At 42.6% G+C, this 24,945-nt stretch overlaps 2 protein-coding genes across 2 annotated transcripts in view; one reads left to right on the forward strand and one right to left on the reverse strand.

Moving 5' to 3' along the window:
* RAB8B (RAB8B, member RAS oncogene family) overlaps positions 1-9,957 on the reverse strand; it is a 47,323-nt gene extending 37,366 nt beyond the window's left edge. Inside the window, exon 1 of the mRNA XM_090029035.1 lies at positions 9,273-9,957. Coding sequence (XP_089885161.1) covers positions 9,273-9,396 — 124 coding nt within the window. The 5' untranslated portion in view covers positions 9,397-9,957. The remainder of the gene's footprint in view (positions 1-9,272) is intronic.
* Positions 9,958-20,036: 10,079 nt separating this feature from the next.
* RPS27L (ribosomal protein S27 like) lies at positions 20,037-24,393 on the forward strand. The gene is made up of 4 exons (XM_090028376.1): positions 20,037-20,129; positions 20,841-20,949; positions 22,006-22,116; positions 23,115-24,393. The coding sequence occupies exons 1-4, from the start codon at positions 20,124-20,126 to the stop codon at positions 23,141-23,143; spliced, it is 255 nt and encodes an 84-aa protein (XP_089884502.1). The 5' UTR covers positions 20,037-20,123; the 3' UTR covers positions 23,144-24,393.
* The last annotated feature ends 552 nt before the right edge of the window (positions 24,394-24,945 follow it).

Below are 24,945 nucleotides of genomic sequence, written 5' to 3' on the forward strand. Positions count from 1 at the left end.
GTGTCTCACCTCATTCCTCAAGCAATTCAAGCATGTCCAGAAGATGCCAGATGAAAAGAAAGTCTTAAGACACAAGTCAAAAATGGATAGATGGAGTTACGAGTTGTTGCTGTTAAGATGAGTGAGGAACTAGACAGGAAGTTCCAAGATTAAGGGAGCAGAGTGATGGCCTATGGGACTTCCAAAGCAATGAGACTACTGCTCAGATTATGCTGAATTACTTTGAAGTATGAGAGAAGAATTAGATGGACAGAGCTGCCCAAGCTCTAGAACACAAGATCCTCCAAAACAAAAGCAGCAGAACAGAACTGTAGTAGAGTTGGGGAAAAAAATGTGCAAGAGAAATTAAGACAGAAACACTATTCTCAAATTCACATTCAATATGTATGGACTTGAAATGGCCTTTGTAAGACACACAAACTTAGTGCATCTAATCCATGAACAGCTGCCTTGCTTCTGGAGTTACATCTGCAGTCTTCAAGAGACTGCACAAAATTAAAACTTCAGTTAAAAGCCTAAAAAAGGATAATATTTTAGGAGGACTCCCAGTACATTAGGAACTATTCATGGCATCCAAAACAACAGCTAAAACAGAAGTTTAAGTTAGCAGAAGCCCCTTTTGGAGATAGCCCTCCTCACAAACTCACCTCAGTAACTAACTTGCTTCTCTATTTCACAGACAAACACACACCAGGTAGAACTTTTGGGGGGTTTTTTGTTTTTTTTTTTTTATTATGCTCTCAATTTGGCTTTCAAAAAACCATGTCTACAGCTTGAAGCATCTCCGCTTCTGGTCACAGTACAAGATGTGAAGCCATAACAGCAGATTTTTGGAGTAGGATGACATGTGAACACTGTCCTTGCTAGAAGGGAACAACAACTAAGCAGATGGCAGGTGCAGACAGGATCTCTTCTTATTATCAGACTTCATACAACACATAAAGCAGCCTAGTAGAGCCAAACTACCCTATCTAGAAAACCAAGACTGTTCAGCTTCAGCACATTACTTTATACAGATTAAAAATGAGTGGACAGTGTGCAGTAGAGTCAATTATGTTATACACTCCAAGAAGTTCATTATTTGACTATAAAGATCACTTAGGCCTTTTGATCACAATTAGGTTCAGAAGACCTCAACAGTAGTCAACTGAGATGAAGAAAACTAAAGGTTGCCCAACAGCAGTAAGTGAGCAATTTCCCCAAGACCATTCATTTTCACTGTGACTAGTTATTTCATATAAAGTGTACATTAGCCAACAGAATTGGTTTATAACAAGAACACTTAAAAAAGTGCCCTTACTTTTTGTTACTCAAGTTAGACGATTGTTGGCAGTTGCCTTTAGAGTGTTGAATGTATTACGGGTTGCAGACCAAATCACGTTATGCCCATGAAAACTCATTATCACCCTTTGTAAGGTCTAAAATAAGGAGAACCGTACATTTGTTAAGATGCCATTTGTCAAGCTACTTACTACAGTCACATGAGGGGGAAAACGTTATACTGGTAGTTTCTTTAGAAGAAGGATTTAGAAGCTTACAGCATAACCACAATTAGCAAACACCAAACAAGAACTTCAGGAGAGCTTTTAACAAAGGCTCAGAAAAAGAGTGAGGAACCAAAGACAAACTGCTACCTGGAAAGATGCTCATCAGTGAGATTAGAGGGGTCTTGGAACACTATAGGTGACAAGGAATAGCTTAAGTGGAAGGAAAAAACCTCTAATTCAAGGGTGTTATAAGTTTGCTGCCAGGGAATAAGGCTCCTACATGTCAGAGCCCAATCTAATAAAAGATACTTAAAACAAACACTGTCCTTTTAGGTTTTAATATATGAAACCAAAGTGGTTTGTTATCTACACAAGCAGCAGCTTCAGTAGGACTTGAAAAAAAAACAACCTGATATCCAGTAACTAGGCCTGTGTGCCAAGATGAAAGATACCCGTTTACCCTGCCTGTTGGAACTTTTCAAATAGGCTTATTCTTTTAACCATCTATGTTACCAGTCCACTTTAACAGACTCTCAAGACACCTTGCTTATTATTGTAGGTCCATCCAATATTAGTCATTTTCTCTCTTCCTGGCTTCATTCTCTCCTTCCATTACGCATTTTACTTGGTTGGGGTTTTGTGTATTTAATACTGCACCCTCTTCAAATCACAAGAATTCCTTTACCTAGCGTTTACTGTTAAATATTACACCTTTCTTTATATATGAAACAAACACTATACTGACATTTTAGTTTACCCTGTTGTTCATTCACATCCTCCCATACAAAGACAACAAGTAACAAAAGCAATGGCATAACCCCCTTCTGGCAGCAAAAAAGACGGCACTTCTGAACTCCTGGTTCTTACAGTAGGACTTGTGCAACATCTTAAGACTTAATTTCTTTTCCATTATGTTTTTATAGTCAATAAAATGTCTGTCATCTGGCATAAGTGAAGAATGGGGGGTGCTGGTTATCTAAAAATTATGGTCATCTGAGACAGTGCCATACTTGTAGTGAAAACTTTCAAAGAATTAGCATACAATACATCATAGTATAATATACTGTATGAAGAATAAACTAGTATACAGATAAAAATGCCATAATAATCAACCATCCCAAACACCAGGCCGGCCCAGCCGCAGGTTGCTGCAGCAGGGGGGAGGGGTGCACAGACTCAGATACCCTGTGCAGGTACCCTCAGAGCAGTGTGGCAGGCAGGAAAGCTAAGTACACCTATCGCTCTGCTCCAACACCCTCAGAGCAGTACAGCAGGCAGAAGTGGTGCAGCATGGCACTGAAATTCTAGTTAATTAAGTATTCTGGTTAGTTAAATGCTGAATAACATAGACTTTACTGCATCATTCCAACAAATGATTAAAGTCTTCCTATGCTGTTCCTTAGATCTTGCCAAGGTTACAACAATGGGACTCTGCTTAATTTAAGCACTGCCCACAGCAAAGGGATCTTCAGACACCAGTAAAAATTACTACCAGTTATTTTATACTGGTCTTCAGCTTAGGAATCGAAGTAGCAGGCACAAAGCTAATATCTACATTCACACACGCAATTCAAACTCAGCTCGCAACTTTATAACAACTCAAAAAATGTTTCACGTAGAGAATTTAAACAGGTTTTTTTTTTTTTCCAAAGGGTTGTATAAGTCACAGGATTGAGCTTGCCTAATTAGACACTGGTGTTGACTAAGCTTTAAAAAGAAAGTGGGCATGTTTTGTGGGGGGGAGGGAGGAGGGAAATAAATAAGTAAGTAAATAAAGTCACCTGCTACTTCCTGTATGGAAAGAGCAAGAACTTAAAGCAGACTAAACAATTAGTCTCCTATGTATTTGTTTGTTTGTTAACGGCATTCAAAAGCTGGGAAGCCAAGTGTTACATCAAGACTGAAAATGACTTTTCACTCATAACCCCACTGAAGTCAGTGGTATTTTTGCCAACTTATGCCAGCCACAGTGAAAACAGAAATGGGTCAATTACAGAGACTGGGTCTTTAACCGAACAGAAGATTTAAGTATTTGATTAGAGTTAAAAAGCAATATGTTGTCCTTGGAGGAGACTCAGACACAGGCACAGATAGATATCAATTTGTACTACAATCTCAAAGCCTAACAAAGCAACATGCTATGGTTCAAGCGATATATGCTCTTCATCATGTGAATAGTAGTAAACTAAAAAGTATTTTTAAAAGAAAGTCAGCCCAAGTATTAAGGAAAAAAAAAGAAAAAAAAAGAAAAGCAGCTTTTACTTGTCAAGCTACAGCATTTATTTTCCATTGTTATTTAAAAAGAAACAAACCACCACACACAAGAAAAGGGACAGATTTTTTTAATGCTTTGCAGCATCTCTCTCAGCATACGCTACTCAGCTACAAGTTGGACATTTGTTCCTATACGCACTTTCTTACAACTGCTTATTCAGAGCAGGCTATGAAAGCAGCTCTAATTTGCTCTCCTGGTAGTCAAATAATCAAATACAGAAGTAAAACAGTTCCATCTGTCAATCAAAACTGGCCATGAATCAGAGACATGAATCAAAATACAGGATAACAGGCAAAGAAAGCTGCAACAACATTTTTAGTACATGCCAAACAATTTCACTCTTATTTGACCCTTTCTGTAATGTATTAGGAAGGAGGGCAAGTAGAGTCACTAATAACGATCAAAGCCCAAGATGTTTCTTACATCAACTAGTTGCTAGTGTCAATTTGAATTAAACATTAAAAATCCAAGGCAATACAATTCAAGACACCTCAACATTCTTTAAAACAGTGGTTCTCAACTTTTTTGTACCAAGACCCATTCGTGACCAGTCCTGACTCAGTGACCCTCACTCCTGACCTGCTGTCCCCCACCCCCTAATGCCACACCCCTAGTGTGTGGGGTAGGGGCCTCTCCCAAGCAGCCCTTTGGAGACTCCTGCAAGGAAAAAGCCATGATTTCCCACAATGATTCTCCCTTAAAGGAGAAATTTTTTAAAAGTTTGTTGATCCATTTTAAGTTTGTTTGCAACCCTTTCATACATTCTTGCAACCCACTTTTGGGTCACAACTCATAGATTGAGAAATGCTGCTTTAAAAGACATTACCAAAAAAGTCCTTTTCTTGATCAAAATGGTAAGCAGCAGCATCCTCCACCTTTCCTGCTGACTCAGCAGCATCCCAAACCCACCTCCAGCTGCATATTTGTCTCTCCCCAGACCTTCATAATGCCTCAGTCCTCTTGGCAGCGAAGTCCTGGCTTGATTCCTGCATGTTGTCTACCTAATTATACACCCAGGCATCATGCTGGCTCTCATTCATTTTTAGTTGCCTTGGAGATGGCAGGACCTAGTAGACAGCTCACCCCTACATCCTCTTTGCATCTGCTCATCTATCACTGTCTGCTACTCCATTCCTCCTAAAGAGTCCTTCCATCTGGAATAACTGTTCTGAAGTTTTCCTCATCTTCAAGGCTCCTACCCTCCATCATCATCATCATTACCATAATCATTTTAAGTGGAGGATCTCCCTGGTTTGGGGTATATTTATCACTTATAAACAGTACAATGACTCTTATCACCCTTTCACTAGTTTGTACCAAAATATTCATGTGTGAACAGTTTAACAAGAGCGTACTCATAGCATGTCACAGAATCTGTTTCCAAGCTAGCAGTTTCACTGGAGAAGGGAAGTCAATAATTGTGCTTGTCAGAGTATTTTAGAGCCATGGCAAGTAAAGGTCAAATTAGATGTGCTTGACTTTTTTTGGATTTTCCCATTTGGCAAAATGAAGCCCGGGAGGATAAGGGGAAGTTACTGAAGTAACTTAAGCAACTCATTTCAGTTATTAGATACAGCACAGCATAGTTTGGGTGACTTCCTGCCAAACGTCAATATCATCTTGGATAAAGATTTAAATGTGACACAGTTTTGCAGTCAGCAATTCTTCATGCTCAAGTATGAATTACAATCAGCCAAAAAAATATAATCTTACTCTCATGGAAATACTTATACACAGAGAGGGACCAGAAAGATATAAAGATTAAGCCTTATCATCTGGCATTATAAAACTGATCCAATTTTACTAACCAACACTGCCTGAACAACTAACTAAAAGCAGACCAGTAAACCAATATTTTTCAGTTCTGGGCACCAGAAATTAAGGAAGTGAATGACTAGCTGCTACTTTAAGACCCCAACTCCAGAATCAGTAATAAGCAGAACTAGCCGAGTACACCACAATCTTTAAATTAGCTTTGTTTTTCATATGCAGGGCTGGGCAAATTGAGTCAATTAACTAACAGAGCTAGGTTTTATTTCTCATTTAAAGCCATGTAAAAAATGAGTGTTCTTACTCTGGAAGAGTACCATCTTAACACAATCCATGGGTCAGTTGTCCCCCTTCCACTGGGGCAGGAGCACTTTGTGATATAAGCACATCTTTTAAGTGCTGGCATTTATAAAGCAATTCAAGGAAGAGTGAAGTGAAGCGATTTTGTCCACCAAGAGAACAAACCAACAAGGTAGCATGATGTTAACAGTCACAGCTGCAAGCTTCTAAACAATACACCTGGGTTCAGCATAAACATGTTTTGCATCAAGGTGACAAGTGTATCCATACAACATGGATGCCTGTGCACAGTAACTATACCCTGAAAGAACCATGAAAACTGATGAAACACAACCTTGTAAATTCAGTGGCAGTTCATTTTCACAGCTAGTATTCATGAAGTAGACATGACCACATTCCCACCTTCTTCCTTGCCCCTCAGCTGATGCTGCAGCAGCAGCAGCTCTAGTTTAGCCTTGGTTAGGCTGAAAGTTTTCTTGCCTAAAGACCCTCCTTATTTTGAGGTGGTGATGTTGGGGGGGGGGAAGAGGGGGGAGCATGCTCTCTGGATATAGGGCTGCAATGTTTGCAACCCTGGAGTCAGAAAAGGAGGACAAAGGGACTTTAAGCTACCACTCCCAACGTACAAGAGAAAAAAATATGTTTCCATTGAGTGGAGACTGAAGTTAGTAAGCAACAATGGATGATGCAATTGGGAAAGATTAAGGCAAGAGATCTTGAAGTAGAGTCCAAGGCTAGCCTAAACTGTCATCACGGCAAAAAGGAGAGCAGAGCATACCTAGAAACTGGAGCAAAGAAAAAGAAAAAGCTAACGTGATCGAATGCCACCATATGGAAAAAGCCCCACAAGCTTCACCACATCATGCCCTAAAACAGCCTAAATAAAATTAAACTTTGGGTTAATTCAAACAGTAAAGAGAAAACATCATATCAAGAGTATGCTCCATGATGTCCAAAGTTAAAGCCACATCACTTCTGTTAGGGCTGTGACAGAGATTAAGGTAAGTCAGGGCCTCCCCACGTTATTATGGATGCATTGCGTATCACAATGTTGGGCCAACCATCTTTCAAAGGACATGCTAGGCCAACATTCTGATAACTTTGGATCCAAGTAAACCCAGTGCATTCAAATTAGGATATTGACCCTAGGAACCAGGGACACTTCACTTACCATAACTATACTGGAACTAAATTGCTCCCATTTTAATATAGTATTGTGACACTGCGTCGCATTCCACCTCAGAGCTCATTTAATTTTAGTGGCATTATGTCAAACAAAAAAAGCACTTGGGAACTCTTTGGCCAATGCACATTAGTTGTGTAGTTCATCTCTGTAAAGCAGGTCAAGTTTACAAGCCAATGCTATACAAACAAAAAAGCTTATGAAAGGGCACCATCCAATTCAGTACCAAACTGATGGTGATTCTTAAGGATACATAAAACTTGTCACAGGCTGTTCTAAAACTGCTAGAACTAACATTTGGGAAATACTGAAAAAAAATGAAAGATTCTATTTAGGCACTTGTCAGCACTGGAGAACTTTTAGAAATCTGATATAGATTATTTGTTCTCTTCCCTTAATTTAAGGATAGTGCTTAGTCTTTAACAAGGACATCTTTTTTCCCAAATGTTACCATGGGAGCTGAAGTAACTAAAAGAAAACAAGTCTAAAGAGTCACTTCCCATTTCAGTCAAAATGTACTTCCTCTCTCAGTTGTCATAATATCACAGGCAACCTATCAAGTCTTCAAGGTAACAAAAGATGACTCACTACTAACAGACACTTCACATCCTCTTTAACTATGAAGCATTGATGCACAAACCTGCATTTTCTATTCTCTCTTCTTTACATTTGGTCCTAGAATGGATAAGAACCCAACTCAGACTGCACGTCACTCTCAGATGCCATGGTGGATTTTGCCCTGCCAACTTGCCCTGGTAACAACTTGCACAAACACTTAAGGCTTCAACTGAAAAAAAATACTTATCCATATATTGTTTTTGCCTGGAAAATAAGCCTACAGACATGCAGATTCATACTTAATCTTATTCAGAAGCATTTGCAGGATTGGTACTTATGCCTTCCAGCATCTTAGTGAAAGTCTCTAATGAAGCAAGTGCTTTGCTAAACTTTGCTTTGCTCCATTTAAAACTATAGGTCAATGTGCAATATGAAGACATGGGCCACAATATATTACTTAGATAGCTAGTTTATAGACACTACTTTTCACAGTTGCAAAGTACCTGTATGCAACAAAAACTCCCCTGCAAAGAAAGATACTTCTTTTAAACAAAAGAGTTGGAACTCAAGGCATTCTTTAAGAAACAAAAAGAAACCCCCCCCCACAAGATGACTACCCCAGAATCAAGAAATCTGAACTAAGCGCGTATACAGATTTAAATTTTATAGGCATTATTTTCAGCGAGCAGAACTGAGATTAAAAGACCTATCAAATGCCACTCTTAACTGCTCAAGTTGTTCAGATCCTCTTACTAGGTAGTGACATGAATCGTGTCCAGCTCAAACTGTTTCAGTCCTTCCACTTCCTGATAATTTACATTTACAAATCACAAACAAGCAGTCATGACAGCAGCTCTGGGACAAGCAAAAAAAACAAAAAAACAAAAAAACCACCCAAAGAAAAAAGCATCACCCAGACCAGCTGCATGGATTTCTTAGGGTGGTGTGTGTTACAGGACCGACCACATAGCTGGGATACAGTCAGACCAGCTTTCAAACACAAGTTGTTCTTCCCCAGGCCTGGCCAGAAGAGCCAGACACGGCACACTCCGGTTTTGTTCTTGGGTCAAGACAACAAACGTCGGCATGAGGCAGCCCAGCAGGCCACCATCTCCCTTCTGAAGGAAACAAGATGACTCAAAGAATCGGAGCCTGAGAAGCCTCCAACTGTTGACTGTGGCAAATAGCTGAAGATAACGGGGCTGGAAAGAGCCAGGGCTGCAACACCAGAGAGCAACCGCTCTGGGGGCGCCGATTCGCTCAGAGGCCACTTGTTTCCTTGCAGGCTGTGAGCCGGGCTCTCCCGGCTCACAGCCCGCTCTGGGGAAGCCCCAAGGGGAGGGCAAAAGCCACGGCCGACCAGGCGCCGACCAGGCGACAGGTCCCCCTGGGCCTGCGAAGCTACTGAGAAAGAGCCGAGAGGCTTCCCCCGGGCGACCCGCACCCAGCAGCGAGGCCAGGACCGCTCGCCCAGGCGCTACCCCTTCCCCGGCGCGGGACTAGGAAGCGCCGCGGCACCTGCGGCTCACCCGCCCCCGCCCACCAGTTGCCGGCGGCCGAGCGCAGGGCACCCCCCAACTCCCGCCGGGGCAGCGGTTGGCGCCTTCCGCCCGCCTCGCCAGGAAGAGCCCCGCGGCCCAGCCCCGCTCCCGCGCAGCGACGGGGCCTCGGCGGCAGCCCCGCCTCCCGCGGCGCTCACCGATGGTGGAGATGAAGGTGGTGTTGAAGGCGTCCTCGCTGAAGCGGAAGAGCAGGCAGGTCTTGCCCACGCCCGAGTCCCCGATCAGCAGCAGCTTGAAGAGGTAATCGTAAGTCTTCGCCATCTTCCTCAGCCTCCGCCTCCGCCTCGCCGGGCACCGACAGGGAGGGGGTAGGGGGAGCTGGCGTCACCGTTTTGCCCCACCCACAACGATGACGCGCCCAATGGCCGCAGACCGCGCCCCTGAACTCATCATCGCGCGCCGGACGCGCGCACTGCCTTTCGGGAAGTGAAGTTTCCGCGGTGAAGTCCCGGCAGCTTCCTGTAGTCTGCTATGGCCGTGGTGGGGCGGAGGAGCCCGTTAGGTGGCTTCTCCGTGCGCCCCGGGGAGTCTGAGCCGGAAGGCGGTTCACGGTGCTCGCGGCTTCGGGACCTGCTCGCAGCGGGACCGAGTTCCCACGGAGCAGTCACTCATTTCCCAAAAACGTGAAGCGCTCTTCTCTCGCTGCTGAGCGGAGTGGGCTGGGACCGGGGGCGCTCGTAGTCCTTCACTCCTGGACGGCGTGTGACGGAGGAGCCCTGCCTGCCCCTCTTCTCTCAGCGGGAGGGGGCTTTCTTGCTGCGCGGCGCGGGCTGGAGCGAGTCAGCTGCAGCTGTGGAAGCAGCTGAACGTCTGCATGTGCTTGGGGGAGCCCTGGGCTGAATCACGCCACAGTGACAACTACAGCTCCTGCCGCAAATAGCTGACTGTATTTTCATACTGCTCATCCACAGGTCCCCGAGCACCTGAACGTTAGTTAGGATACCTGCAGCATCCACATATCCAAGCCTGACTCTGGCACCATCTACCAGTGTGGAAAACACCATATCCAAGACCTGTGGGTCGTGGTGCGCAGCAGTGTTACACAAAGCTCTGATATATCAAATACTGTCTACAGGTTTCCCTCACTTTATGCTGTATATAAGTTCCTGGAAAATGGTGCATAACTCAAATTTGCATCAAGGGAACCCACTTTACAATGTAACAAATAGGGATACCTTCCAAGACTTCAACTGTACTGACCCCCAGACCCATTTCTACCACTTTTAGAAGACAATTTTGGTACTCGCCAACAGCAGACTGTATACACAAGCACAGGGCACCATCATAATGGGACAAGTACAAAAACACGTGTCGCAGACAACAAGTAAGGAGCACAGATCCACACAGGAGCCTATACTTTTGTGTGCATCATTCCCACAATGCACCGCACAAAGCAGCTGACTGCAAGCTTCTACCACACCAATCACATAAGAGTGAATTTACTTTGCATATAATGAATTTTTGGTATAAAAAGCATGATTACACAAGAGAGAATTCACACATACAGAATCCGCATAAAGCAAGGAAAACCTATATAAGTACTGCAAGGACTGTTTGTGTTTTTATCTGCACATAAGAATACTATAATGGTTGAAAAGGGTGCTCAGTCTCAGGCACACTGTGGCTATCTATGAGTGCATTACTTTTCACACATTGAAAGTTTTTTTTAAAGAATCCGCTGGAACGCTAAGCAGCAGTTTAACTTCTCAGATGACAACTTTGAAACACCAAGGTGCAGAATATCAAAAATATGCCCCCCACATTCTCATTTATCAGATGTTAGCAATGGTTTCATACTTATGTAACACGCTAATGAAAACTTTGTTTGCCACGTGGGAGATAAATCATTGTCTGCCAGCTAGGAGACCCGGATTAAATTCCTAGACACACACATAATTACAGCCACTGCAGCACTGATTGTCCAGACTCAGTCTGGCCTTTGGATATTGTCTCATCAACAGTCTAAAGTGGAGAAGGAAGGGCTGGGCAGCCTCCACACTCCTGCCTAGGCAGACACGTTGACAGTCCTGGTGACCTGTCACATATACACCATAATCCAAAAGGATCAATAATTGGCCACTACTACGTACTTGTATAGCTCTGATATTACCCATAAGCATGATTTCTCAGCATGCTGGGTTTTGTTCTCTTACGTAACAACTTTAATCATTATTTGATATCCAAGATTTGTATGCAGAGACACATGAATGCTGGGTTTAAATGACACTTCGAAAATTGGCTGCCAGCTGCAATCAAAGGGTCTGACCTTGTGAAGTACTGGGATCAATTTTGTGCTGCCCAATATTAAATCCTGCATGTTGAAACCTAAGTCTGGGTGTGATCAAATGTTTAAGTTGTAGTCAAGTAAATAAGGCACAACACTATGCTTCAGTTAGATGCATATAATCTATCGGTGCCAAAAGAGATATTTAGTGAAGGCTGCTTGAATTTTAGCTCCATCTTAAGTGGTGCTTGGTCAGTTCAAAGTAAGAAAAAAAACATTATTTTCAGAACATAGAGATTACTTTTTCAAAGTCTCACATATTGTTAAAACACAGTAGTATTTTTATACCTTTGTATACCTGGACCTCTCTCCCCACCATTTGATATTTACAGTATTTTGGGAATGAAGCAGTATGATTATGTATTTCTATCAGCATCTTCCATAAATATTTCAAATTTATTTATTTCAAATACATTTCTCAAAAATAACATATTTATGCCATCAATTTAAAACAATGGAAAGAAGTTACTGCTTTAATTTAGCTTACAAAACAAACAAAGCAGGCTCTAGGGACAGAAAAAATAGATTTCCACATTGATAAGTTGTTGAGACATACTGTACTCTTCATGGGAAAACTTTCAGGAAAAGCACCTTGGGGCAACTGGCAGCCCTGTGTCCACATGTGGCCTGCTAAAGGTTATTTTGCAGTCCCAGGCTCCCACTCAGCTCCACCCCCATCACTCCAGCTGCAAGAGTGGCCAGAGTCTGCAGGTTCCCCCTCCCTCCTCCTGCTTGCAATTTCTATCCCTAACCCCTGGTGCACCTTTATCCAGGGACCCCGCCCCCACCCCCCAACCCATGCAATTCAGTGCAGTAGAGGAGTCCACAGCTCAGGAGCTGAGCCTGAGTGTGTGTGGAGGTCTCTAGCCGCTTAGAAGTTGAACAGCCATGCTCCAAACAATTCCATTAGGGGAATGCCCACAGGAGACGAGACAAGCTGCTGCAAGGTTACACTCCCAAGCACACCTTAACTTCCCTTCCCATTGACAAAGCAGGACACCTAGTACCCTTTTTAAAGGACAGTGTACAACAGTAAAGTTGAACTAAGCTCTAAGTGAGGATTCCACAGTACCACATGGCCATATGGTCTCCCAACACACAACATTCTCCAGGTCTCTGTGGGGCTAAGTATATGGTGAATGGGATTGGGGCCACCAGGATCTGGGGCTGATCTCAATCAGAGGTGCCAAAAGTCATTTCAAACATGTGTAAAGTGGTCAGTTTGGACAAAACCAATAACCGGTTTCTGAAATCAATAGTAAACCCAAGATGCATGGTGCTAAACTTTGGCCATACCAAGACAGCTACCAGACATCACATACACCAAATAATGAATCACTCTTTCAATTTAAACTATCATTTGATGGGGGAAATGTTGGAGTCTTAAAATAAAGCTAAAATGCTCCATCATCTACTTAACTATGGGATTATGAACTGCAGCATATGGTCAAGATATAAATGAACAAAGACTAACAGGAGTTAAAGTCACCAAAAAAACCCCAACACAAACCCAAAAAAACATGATCAATTATTCCAGCTCTTTCCTGTTTAAGTAAAGATTGCAGCATGGTGATATTACTGACATAGTAAAAGAATGTTATAATTTCAAACTATGAACCCAAATCTGATCATTATTGAAGTTAAAATATCTACAAGTGGGTAGTCTAGTTTAACAAGTACTTGTGTGTGTCACATTTCTGATTTACTATGTTAGATTTAATTTTGTAACATTACGTGACCTCCATGACTCAGTATCATGTCAGCAATTTGAGTAGAAATTTAATTCTGCTCACTTGACACTGGAGGGAGATCAGGATATCATCTGGAGAGCAAAATCAATAGAGCAGAACAACATATTTTCCCTCATAAGAGCTACTGTTGGTTTAGACTGAAATTCTGGAACATGTTTCTTAATTTGTTTCTTTCAGTGTCAGTTATAGTTGGGGCTATCTGTGTGTCAGTAAGATGGCCTGTTAGTCTAGTTATTATAAAATAAGAATATAAATGATGCTGACAACCTAATCTTGTACTGAAGCAATAAAACCAAGAAGATTATTTTAGACTGGCATGAATAATAAGATTACGTGAAATTTCTAATTAAAAATTAACTACTGAAGATTTTCCGTCCATTTTTATTTTCAGAAGTCTGAGTGGTTACATCACCTAATTATGGCCCTTTTTAAGATTACCACAGCATTTTATTTCAGCAATGATGAGTAATTTGGGGGTTAATATTTACCAGGGTTTTTATGGAGCAGACAGGCTTCCATATGTCTCTGGAGCAATACGTTTGTCTTCACCATCTGCTATGCAACGGTGATTTTATGGAACAATAATGCAAATCCCATCATTCTTTAATTACTCTAGTGCTTTGCAATACTGTACTCTGTTTGGAACTGGAAAAGCACCAGTCTGCCAGACGCTCAAGACAGATGTTTACTTAGCTACCAACTTAAAAATTACTTTAAAAATAAGACATGGATTCAAACTGATATTTACATTTTTTCTTCCTTTGTTTAATACATAAAACATGCTACTGTACAAACTGTAATCTTCACAAGGCTCTCTAATGATGTTTGATGGGAACATTATCAAGGTAGTTGGGCCTTAGCAATCAACTTACTATGACATTTGCCCCATAAAATGCTAGTCTGTGATTTATTCTTCGCCAAACCACTGTATTGAAAAAAGAAAATTTGTTGTGTGGCACATTATAGGCAAATGTGAACATGTTATTTCTATCTAATACAAAATATGTCTGTTAACTAACAGGAAACTGTAGGGTGGTTCATACCATAGAGCAAGGGCCAGAAAAATAAAGCCTGTGGGCCACATCTGGCCTGTCAGGCCATTTTATATGGCCTGCCGGGACCTTCTAAAATTTAGACAATTATTACCTGCTGGTGGCTGCCTGTCTGAAAGCCGACAAGGCACTGGTGGCATGAGTCATCAGCTGCAGCAGCAAGCAGTTCTGGCTCTGGTTGCAATCCAACCAACTCCAACTTGACCTGCCCTACCCTGCTCCGCCACCCCACCCCAGATGCTTCTGGAGACTGGAAGCTTCTGGGTATCAGAAGCTTCTACCCTGGCAACCTTGTGGCTGTTCCCCAGCCCTCCCTCACCAAAGACTTGAAATTCAGGTAAGAACAGACAGGGGGGTAGGGGGCGGGGAACCTCCCATGATCACTCCACTCTGTGGGACTTGGAGGACTCTGGCTCTGTACCTCCATGTGCTGTTTCTGGCTAGAGTGCCAGGGGCACCATGTAGAGGCACACAGCCAGCCCAGCCCAACGGCACAGGACTTAAGGTGTGTGTGGATATGGTGAGGGGGGATTGTGTATGGGGGCTATGGGGTTGTGGTGGGGGGTGGGAATGTGTGTGGTGCTGTGGCATGGTGTGGGTGTGTGTTGGGGATACGGTGGGAGGTAGGGACCCACCCGTCACTGTCCCATCCCAGCTGCAGCATGGGGTTCTCAGGTGCAAGGTTGGGATCCATATACTGTGGCATGGGGACAGCCCATCCCAATGTGGTTCCAGCTGCAAGGCTGGGACCTGCATGGTGCAACACAGAGCCAGCTGGGCCTGGCCCATTCCCTCCATGCTGCACTGCATGGGTCCCAGCCATGCAGCCAGGAACATTGCAGCCTGGATGGGCCAGACCAGGCTGGCTCTGTTCCAGGAGCCAGCCTGGCCCAGGCCGGCTCTGTTCCAGGAGCCAGCCTGGCCCAGGCCATCTCCTCCCAGCACACAGTTCTCCACCGCGTGGCTGAGACTCAAGTGGCATGGCACAGAGGGGACAGGAAGGGCTGGGTTGGTGCTTGTCACCAGAAATTCTGTTGAATGTTTCTTCAAAATAATCTGCCATCTGTTTCTGAGTTGTAGTAAGTGCATTTAGGGCTTTCTGGTCTCTTTCTAGGCCCTGTGCTGGTACCTTCCCTGGGTCCTAGTTCTACTTGCATTAATTTTTCTATTTAAAAAAAAAATGTTGGTCTTTACACAGAGTTGTGCTCTTCATTAAATAGCTTATAACAGTGAACCTTTCTATATGCATATTTAAAGAACTTTGTCTAAGGAGTGCTACATGGAGGCATTTAGCAATGCAAAATGAAGTTAATTAAATTTGCATATATTTCAGTCTGCTCAGTCTTCAGAAAGGAAAAACTTTACTTTGAATCTTTGAATATGAGAAACTGTGCTGACTTGACTATGTGTTACTAAACTGATTTTAAACTTGCTTTAAAATTTCTTTGCCAGCCTAAGCAAAATCAATATTAGCTAAATGTATGATTCAAGAGACTCCAACAGTTTAGTTTGCATCACTGGAAGTTAAAATCAATCAGTTTAAAGATGGATTTTGTAACACATATCTCCATAGAGAGACAGTCTCTAAAGCAAGGACACCACGTAAGTGAACTGGTTAGTATGACTTTTGGCTGTGGAAATAGCATGGATATAACAGCAGAAATGCAGTTAATATGATGCAAAGTTCCCTACTCTAAACAAACTTCTATAAAATGAATAATAATGCATTATTTCTTAATTATTACCTATATATTCTTAGGAGGAAAAATAATATTATAGGCAGCATCCAATATTGTTTGTAATCAAGATCTGACATGTACTCTGACACCATTGAGGAGCAAATCCCTAATGCACAGCCAGCCCTAGGAGCAAAGAGCAGCCAATAGAGCAGAACTGAGTGACATAGAGCATGAGCAAGATACTCAAGTGCTACCTTATACCCTACAAGGAAAGAGGATTCCATGCAATCAGGGACAGCACAGTAGAGGGGTACTCTGATGTACGTCATCAGACTTTCAGCTACAGGTGTTAGACAGCAAACAACCTTTCATCACTTTTTGAAAAAAAATGAACTGCCATGCAAGTGTGCCAGTCTATCTCCATGGTTGTCCTAACAGCCAGCTAATGTTTAATTACTAATTTACTGTTCTTTCTTTTGTAACCAAGCCTCTCATTTGCTGTTAGATTTTAACTGGAGTTGTGCGTTTCTGTCCCTAGTGTGGGTGCCCGTGAGGGGTTATTGGTGCACTAACTTGATGCTGAGCAGGCACTGTTGTACCTTGGACCTTGTCTCAATGGTATAACCGTTTCCCAAGAAGCAGGACTTAAAAATATGTCTTGTCAGGAGGGTGATCTCAGTGGAATCACAAATTCCTTCTTTTACAGGTCACTTTAAGCTGCAATCATCCAGCACTAGGAAATGAAGCTCTCATTAAAGCCAAAATAGAGATGTGACTTTAAACACATCCTGCTTTCAGATTATGAACATACACTTTGCCTTCCCTAGAAACCTGTTTTTAATGTAAAATTTTAATCAAATCTTTCATAAGATCCTGAAGGGTCTTAACAGGAATCAGCAATCTAAGGGAATGCCAGTATAGAAGAAGAAGAGAGTGACATTTCAAAAGTTGTCAAATTTCTTTGGTGTGACATGATGATAGTATTGTCGGGGTGAAAGGGGCTTATAACTGACCTCCAGGAACTGAACCAGCTGATTTACTACTTTCTTACTGTAAGTCTACAATTAAATTGGGTATATCAGCAAGCAAAAGACTGCAAGGGAGGAGAAAAGTACAAAGCAAGAATTAGAGCAAGCTGTTCTGTACTGATAATGACTGCCTGTTCTTCTCTTCAGAAGACAGTAAGCAGAGTATCAGTATTAGAAGTATTAGTAGATCCCTGTCAGGTTAAAGGACTTTTATAATAAAAGTAAGTTTTTAAATGCCCTTAACTACATGAGTATCACCACAATTCATTACCATAGTGCCTTTTAATTCCACATGCCAGCAAATTCTTTTCACTTCTCATGATTTTTTTAATTATAGAAAATGGTTAAAAAAAAAGACTGCCTATTATTACAGTGTCATTGTAAGACAGACAGTGCTAACTACAGAAGAACACTAAAAGGTTGAAAGCTTATATAATAGTGTGAAACAATACAAATGTGGCATTCCTGCAGAATACCTTACACTTTTCTTTTGTTAGAGATGTTTTCATCATGGTTCTGATATTTTGTACAGCAGAACAGTGTCGATGCCCTCACCTTTCAGAATAGAGTTGTTGAAAAGATGAACAGTAATGAAGTAGCTGTTCATTTACTGACTTAACACACCTCAAAAATTCAAGGAACCAGAACCATTAGCATCTCTCTGAACTCTAGTAAGTCAACTAAACAAAAGCATTTGGAGATGACCTAAATCAAATCTTTCAAAACCAAATACTCTTAACTAGACTGCAACAAATACAAGGCAAAAGTTAGTAATAAAGGAAATATATATTTTTATGATTATATTTTTAATTGCATCATAAAATCTAAATGGCACAGTATAATACAACTAATAAAGTTCCTGATGATGTTACAAAAGATTGTTCAGTGAGAGTACTTCTAGAACTCCTCTCTGTCCTATTATTATCCTACTTTGAGCGTATATTCTCTTCATACAACTTTTGTTGTACACAACACTCATTGGATCACTTGTTAGGCTTTTAAAGATGCTGTAATTTAAAAAGAGTATATAGAAAGAAGAGCCTGATGTCTCATGACACCTTTTAATGTAGTCTGAAAGATGTGGATGATCACTGATACTGTGCAACTTTTATAAGGTCTAGTTATGTCCTTTACTGGACATTTGGTAAATTATGTTTTTTCACATTCCATTGGGTTAGTTCCAATCAAATCCAACAGCAATCAAGGATCAAACAAGTGTGGCTATTGTGAGACAGTTATTCATCTTTTTTCAAGCCATTTAAAGAAATTCAGGAATACATGAAATCCACAGTTGCCTTTTAATTCCAGCTGTCAGGAAGACAGCTTTTCACTTCTGAAATTTTTTTTTAAAAGTAGCATAACTATGGGTTGTAACTACATCTTTTTTCTTAACTTGGGTACCTCCAAAAGAATACAGGTATACTGCCAGAAGTGACACTTGGGATTCAACAAATAACACTCTTGTTTCCAACTCCAATTCTAAGGGTGTTTCAGAAACTAATGGCAATGTCAAAATGAAACAGTTTTATGTACAATGATCATTTACTGGGCCACATCACTTCTCCAAATAGTCACCCTGCTTTGCAACACAGGTATTCCAGCGAGTCACAAGTTTCTTGATACCATCCTCAAAGAAGCTTTCTGGTAGCTGTGACAGCCACTCCTGCACTGCATGTTGCACCTCTGCATCACTGGTGAATCTGTGTCCACGAAGAGCCTCTTTCAATGGTCCAAACACATGATAATCACTTGGTGCAAGATCGGGACTATATGGGGGATATGGTAAAATTTCAAAGCCGAGCCCATGCAAAGTCTCGAGAGTCACCCGTGCACTGTGTAGCCTCACATTCTCAAGCTGGAGAAGGACACCTTGCTTGAGCTTTCCAGGCCGCTTGATCCGAATAGCTGGCTCTAGGTGGTTTTGGAGAACATGGAAGTAGGTGCTACTATTGACTGTGACCCCACACTTCATGGAGTGCACAAGGAGTGGCCCCAAGCAATCCCAAAAGAGGATGAGCAAGACCTTGCCAGAGGGTGGTTGAGTACGGAGTTTTTTGGGCGGTGGTGATGATGTGCATTTCCACTGCATGCTTTGCCTTTTGCTCTCAGGATCATAATGGTGGACCCAGGTCTCATCCCCAGTGACAATGCGTGAGAGGAACCCCTCCCCTTCATCTTGTAGATGTTGCAGAAGCTGGGTACACATTTCCACACGCTGTCGTTTATGCACGTCCATCAGCTGCTTTGGCACCCAGCGGGCACATACTTTCTGATAATTCAGATGATTGTGCAAAATGGCGTGGATGCTGCCAGCACTTACACCAACTTCTGCCACTAGTTCAGGAATGCTCACTCTCTTGCTTGCATGCACAGCCGCATCAACCTTAGCAATGTTGTCCTCTGTTGTGGCTGTATTGGGGCGTCCTGTGCGGGGTTCATCTACTACGGATGTGCGGCCATGCTTGAACTTCTCCACCCACTCATAGACTTTCCGTTGGGCCAGGCAGTTTTCACCATACTGTGCCACGATCCGACGGTGAATTTCGCTGGGCGGCACCCCTTCGGCCCACAGGAACCAGATGACAGAACGCTGCTCTTCCTTGGTGCACACCGCCAGCTGCGTAGCCATGTTCTTATGCGCTTGGCAGCCTCACATGTGTGTTTGATGCTAAGCGGGGGATGCGCTTGGCAACACCCCATCCACGCTTCCCGCTGCTGGGGACTTTCCCATTCTGAGGCAGCCACCCTGCCGCTAGTTTCTGAAGCGCCTGGCAGTTCAGAGATGTGGAAAGCTGGGACGGGTCCAGCCTTTATTCTGGCCGCCCTACAGAGCCAACGCTCGGCGTGTGCCCCCTGCGCGCTCCAGGGGCACTGAGACAGACCAGGTCTCTCATGAAGCAGGGCTGGCAGGGGCTGGTGCTGGGCCCAGGCCCGGGGCTCCGCAGGTGCGGAGTGGGCACGGGTGGGTGTAGGGCAGGCAGCGTGCTGCCTCAGCCAGGCTCGGCACGGACAGAACAGTACTCCTTGAACGCCATAGAGAACAGTCCGCAGCGCCCAGAACACCTCCCCCTCCGTAGCCCCCCCCGGAAACAGAAGCGCAGTGCGAGGAGGGCGTGCGGGCGGGGCGTGCCCTGATTGGCTGCCCTCGCGGCCCGTTTTCGGTTCACGCGGACAGGGCTTCCGCTTGGGGAAACATGCCTGTGAGTTGTTTACGGGCGCGGCGCGAGCCCCTCGCCGAGCGCCCCGCGGGCGGGGGGTTAACGGCTGAGGCCTAAGCTGGGGGCGAGGTGGGGGATCGCCAGCCCCTCCTGCCCCGCACGACGCAGCGCCTCCCGGGGGGCGGGGCTGTCAGCGGCGGGAGCTGCGTAGTGTCCCGGCCGCGGGCTCCAAGCAGCTGCGGGGCGCGACAGGCCGCGGGGCGGCCGCTGAAGACGGCTGCGCTGGGCCGTGCGGGGCTGGCCGTGGCCGCAGCCGTTCTCGGGGAGCAGCGATGTCCACTCTGGCCCAGGCGGTGCGAGACGGTTGCTGCTTCCGCCTGGGGGCGCCGCAGCAGCACGCCCGGCCCGACCCTACCCGGGAGCGCTGTCCTGGTCCCGCAGCTGCATTCGGCACCGCCGCGGGCTCCTCGTAGGACGAGGTGGCGGGGGCGGACAGGCGGGCTCTCGCTGTACTTTGTTAACATAAAATGCAGCGTTAGCAGCCTGAGGAAAAAGGATTTAAAAGTGTGAATGCGGCCCCTATGTATACCCTGCGCTGGCCTGGATGTAGTGGCCTCAGCTTTGTGCCTCAAGCTGCCTTTGCTCACTAAGAACAAAGCAGCACAACGGGGACAAAAAGTCCCCATCCAACCCATGGGCCTGGGCTGAACTCTTATCTAATGCTTGGTGTGTGTTTTTGCTCTCCTGCCCTAGCTGGCTAGAGATCTGGTGCACCCCTCCTTGGAGGAGGAAAAGAAAAAACACAAAAAGAAACGGTTGGTCCAGAGTCCAAATTCCTATTTCATGGATGTGAAGTGTCCAGGTAAGTGTTCAGGAGTGTGATATCTCTGTTTACACATCAACTGCTGAAACTTCCTTAGCCTGATGAAGGGTTTTTGAATCAAAAGCTTGCTTAAAAATTGTTCTCCAGCTATTTAAGTTGGTCTACTAAAAGATATCAGATCCACCCAAAGAACCTTGTCTGCTTATATCTCTGTTTATACTTATGGCTTTTATATGCAAAGGTTCACTATAATTGTACCTCACTGTGGTACAAGGATTGTGGGGTCAAGGAAGACAATGGGGTGGGGTTATCTAAATTTTTCCCTCCTACCTCACAGACTTCTAGGCACTTTTATTGGAAAGATCAGGCTTTTAGTTTGTTCTCTCATGAAAACAGGCACAAGAGCTTTATTACCCTTCACAATGGTTGTGACTTTTTCTTGCATGTTGTTAGAGAGAAATAACATTTACATGAAATACGAATATAAATAGCTTGAGTGACGTTGTTCCTTAAGTGCGGGCATTCTGGTAAGAGCTGGTCTACACACATTTTTCATCATGTTAGAACATAATGATTAAATACTAGTCCAACTGTTTGCATAAGTGTAGTCATTGTGATATAGGATAGACTTCTCGAATAAGCTATGCTAATATATTAATCTTTCTAAACCAGTATAATTGCATCCACATTTGGGGGTTGTAGTGATGTATGGTCAGAGTTCAAGTGTCTTGCACAGTAGAGTCCTCATGCATGGTTTGTGCTTTTTGTATGCTACAGAAGTATATCTAATGATGGTTAAAAGAAGTCGCATCCTTAGCGGAAATTGTTAAACTAGCACAAGAAAAAGTGTATTGACCACCGTTTACCACTACAGTAACAGGGACAGACAAGATATGAGCAGCGATTAAAGGTGTCCACAAGTGAAGACTGTTACTTTTACTTCACTTATTTTCCCTAATCAGTTACAAGCAAAACTGAAGAGAACTTATTTGCAAAATACTCAACTTTATCAAAATGACAAGTGCAGTCGTGTGCATTTAATCAAGGTACAGTATAGTAAGAAAAACTTACACCTGTAATGTTGCTGTCTTTTAGGCTGCTACAAGATCACCACAGTGTTCAGTCATGCCCAGACAGTGGTTCTGTGTGTAGGATGCTCAACTGTCTTGTGCCAGCCTACGGGAGGAAAAGCCAGGCTTACAGAAGGTAAAAGGAAGATTTAACATTCAGGCTTTAACATTACTTCCCTTAAAGGACTTCCCTTCCATTACTAAGTTTGATGAACGTTAAAAGTTCCAGTCTTTGCTTTAAAAACAACAATGAAAGACTGAAAATGAATAACTTATCTTTCACATCCCTTAGCACTTGAATGTATGTTTGGGGAAAGCTGACTTTGGATAAGCTGCAGAGACAATTGCAACACAGCATTCCATTTGTCTTCCCCAATATAAAAGGATTGTGTGCTGGTCACAGGCAGTGAAGCAACCAACATGCACATTTTAGTTATTTCCTGTCCTCTTGATCTCTGACCCCAAGGGTATGGGGTTTTAAGTTGCTTAGCTATATAACCCACAGCACCAACATTGGTACATGTTAGATTAGGTATGGCAGGCACCATTTCAGCCTGGGGTGGCCTTTAACTTGAAGTCATACCAGAAAGCAATTTTCTGAGTATCATTCCATTTGATTAAGTCTTGTGTTTGACAAATTACACTTGGGCAAATTATTGGTTGAGTTATATTTATCTCTTCAAATAAAAGCACGATCCCAGAAGTTTGTTTGTGACTAAGGATATGGTGGATCTGCATGTACATGCATACACACAACAATTTACATTAAATGAGACTAAGGCAGGCTAAGCTGCAGACTAACCCACCTTGCCAGAAAAGTTACTTTATTTGAGGGCCTGTGATCCTGGACGAGCAAAAGAGCCAATCTTCAAAACTTGTAGTGAAACTTAAATTTTGATTGTGCTAGTAAGTCTCCTCCCTATAAGATCAGGTATAAAATACAATTGTGCCATGAAAATTAGATTAGAATTCAAATTGGAGACTACATGTATTGAACTTTGAGAAGTGACAAAATATGAATCCCTTTGTGATGTAAATTCGGTAACTCAGGTTGCCAGAGCAATTAAATGTTCTAATGCTGTCTATTTTAATGACTTGACTACCCATTTCGATGTCCTTATGTTTTCTTTACAGGTTGCTCATTTAGAAGAAAGCAGCACTAACTGGTCCTTTCACCAACATGACTTTCACATTATGTGCTTCTGGAAGCCTCATCTGTTCAGAAATGCTGGTTAACAACGGTTGGATATTAAAACAAACAAAAAAACAAACAGCAGTGCTATACTAGCTAGTCTGTTTTTCAATACATGTCTTAATCATGTGCAATTTTTTCCTGTAAGTTCCTGGGTAATTGAGCTCTATTTTTATAGCTTTATTATACAACATATTCTGAATAGGTGATGCCATTCCCAATGAGAAGAGAATCAGAACTTTAGACTTGTAACACGTTTCCTTTTCTTAATAATTAACTGATTTAATTGCGGCTGCTCCCATCAGCTGTAAAAATGAAAGACGTACTAGTTTAGTTACAGTTGGGGATTGCTATAAGAATGCATCTCATACTTAACCAGAGTCACTTTACTATGAAAATGGAAGTTAAAATTACTAGGTGGTTTATACAAAACAACTTCAGCCCACTGGCTTTCAGTATTACTGTGGTTCCACTTATTTACTGTGGGTATGCATAGATGGTCTAAGTCAGCTTACCATTTCTCAAATGATGCTAGCTGAGCTGAGCCAAGCCCAGCCCATTTTACGAGTTTTTTGGAATGTGTGGCACTTTCTCTTACTGCTGCCATTCCAAATTCAAAAATTGCTTTTGGCATTGTACTGAAAAACAGGCGTATTTTTTTTTTCCAAAAGCAAATTTTAAAGAAAAGTGTTCTGCATACAGAAGGGTCATATACCACAAAACTTAGTGCACAGCAAGTTGAGACTAGAACTAGCATATTATAAGATGACTCAGATCAATAAGAATGGAACTAAAATGATTTTGGAACAAGTTCATGCATAATATTTTCAGCACTACAATGTGAAATACCTACCAAGCATAGAAATTGGACGGCCCTTTTGAGTAAAGAAAAACCCCAAGTAGTTAGGTTGGTTTTAAAGAAAGTGCAAGCCTTTTCAAAGCTGCAATGCAAGACTATCTGAATTAACATTTCAGGAGGGTTTGCTCCTATGAGTTATAATGGTTTACCATGTCATCAAATCTGGGCTTTAAAATATATATATATTTTATAATAAAAGGTTTTGCTTGTATAAAAAAGAAGGAAGCCATTACATGCATTAGTTTATCTTTTACTGAGATAAAGGTAATGGAAAAATTATGTCTTTCACAACTGACGCTGTATTCATGGTAGATTGTAAAAACCAAGTTTGTCAGCTTCAAATTAAATTGCTTGATACTATAGTTTCAGTCTGTAAGATGTCTTACCCCTTAAAAGTAATGAGTAAGCTCTTAAAATGCTTCTTAGAATGCTTCACTTTGGAGTATTATACAGGAAGGTTATTTAATGATGTTATCTCCAAAGAAGACAATAAATTGTGAAAAGAATGACAACTTCTGAAATTACACTAGTGGTAAGTAACAGTATTCTCTTTGGCAATAGAAAAGAAACTTCTACATGTGGAGTTCAGCGTTACTAATAGCTTATTCCTAGAGTTGTCTTCAGCCATTTTGCTACTGAGGCAGTCTCATGACCATATATGTACCTAAATTTTCTAACATTGCATATCCAGTAGCGCTGTAGGCTTAGCAACATACTAACGTAAGTACAACTGGAATGAGATCAGGCACTAGTCTAGTGTTATGTTCAGTAGATACAGTTCCCTTGCACCCCAAAAGAAAGTCAACTTGCTTTTAAGAGTTGTTAAACAGTATGCTATTGCCAGAGAGAAAAAGAAGTTTTAGCAGGCTAGAATGGAAGCATTACTTTTAGAGTTTGTTGGATGGGTTATATTT

Source organism: Crocodylus siamensis, chromosome 15, assembly GCF_052110815.1.
Source record: "Crocodylus siamensis isolate JL-2025a chromosome 15, ASM5211081v1, whole genome shotgun sequence".
Lineage (NCBI taxonomy): Eukaryota > Metazoa > Chordata > Crocodylia > Crocodylidae > Crocodylus > Crocodylus siamensis.

Bases quoted from the DNA above. Each gene is read 5' to 3' on its own strand.
- RPS27L (XM_090028376.1), top strand. The intron at 20,950-22,005 runs GTAAGTGTTCAG...GCTGTCTTTTAG, and splicing joins CATGGATGTGAAGTGTCCAG to GCTGCTACAAGATCACCACA. The intron at 22,117-23,114 runs GTAAAAGGAAGA...TTTTCTTTACAG, and splicing joins AAAAGCCAGGCTTACAGAAG to GTTGCTCATTTAGAAGAAAG.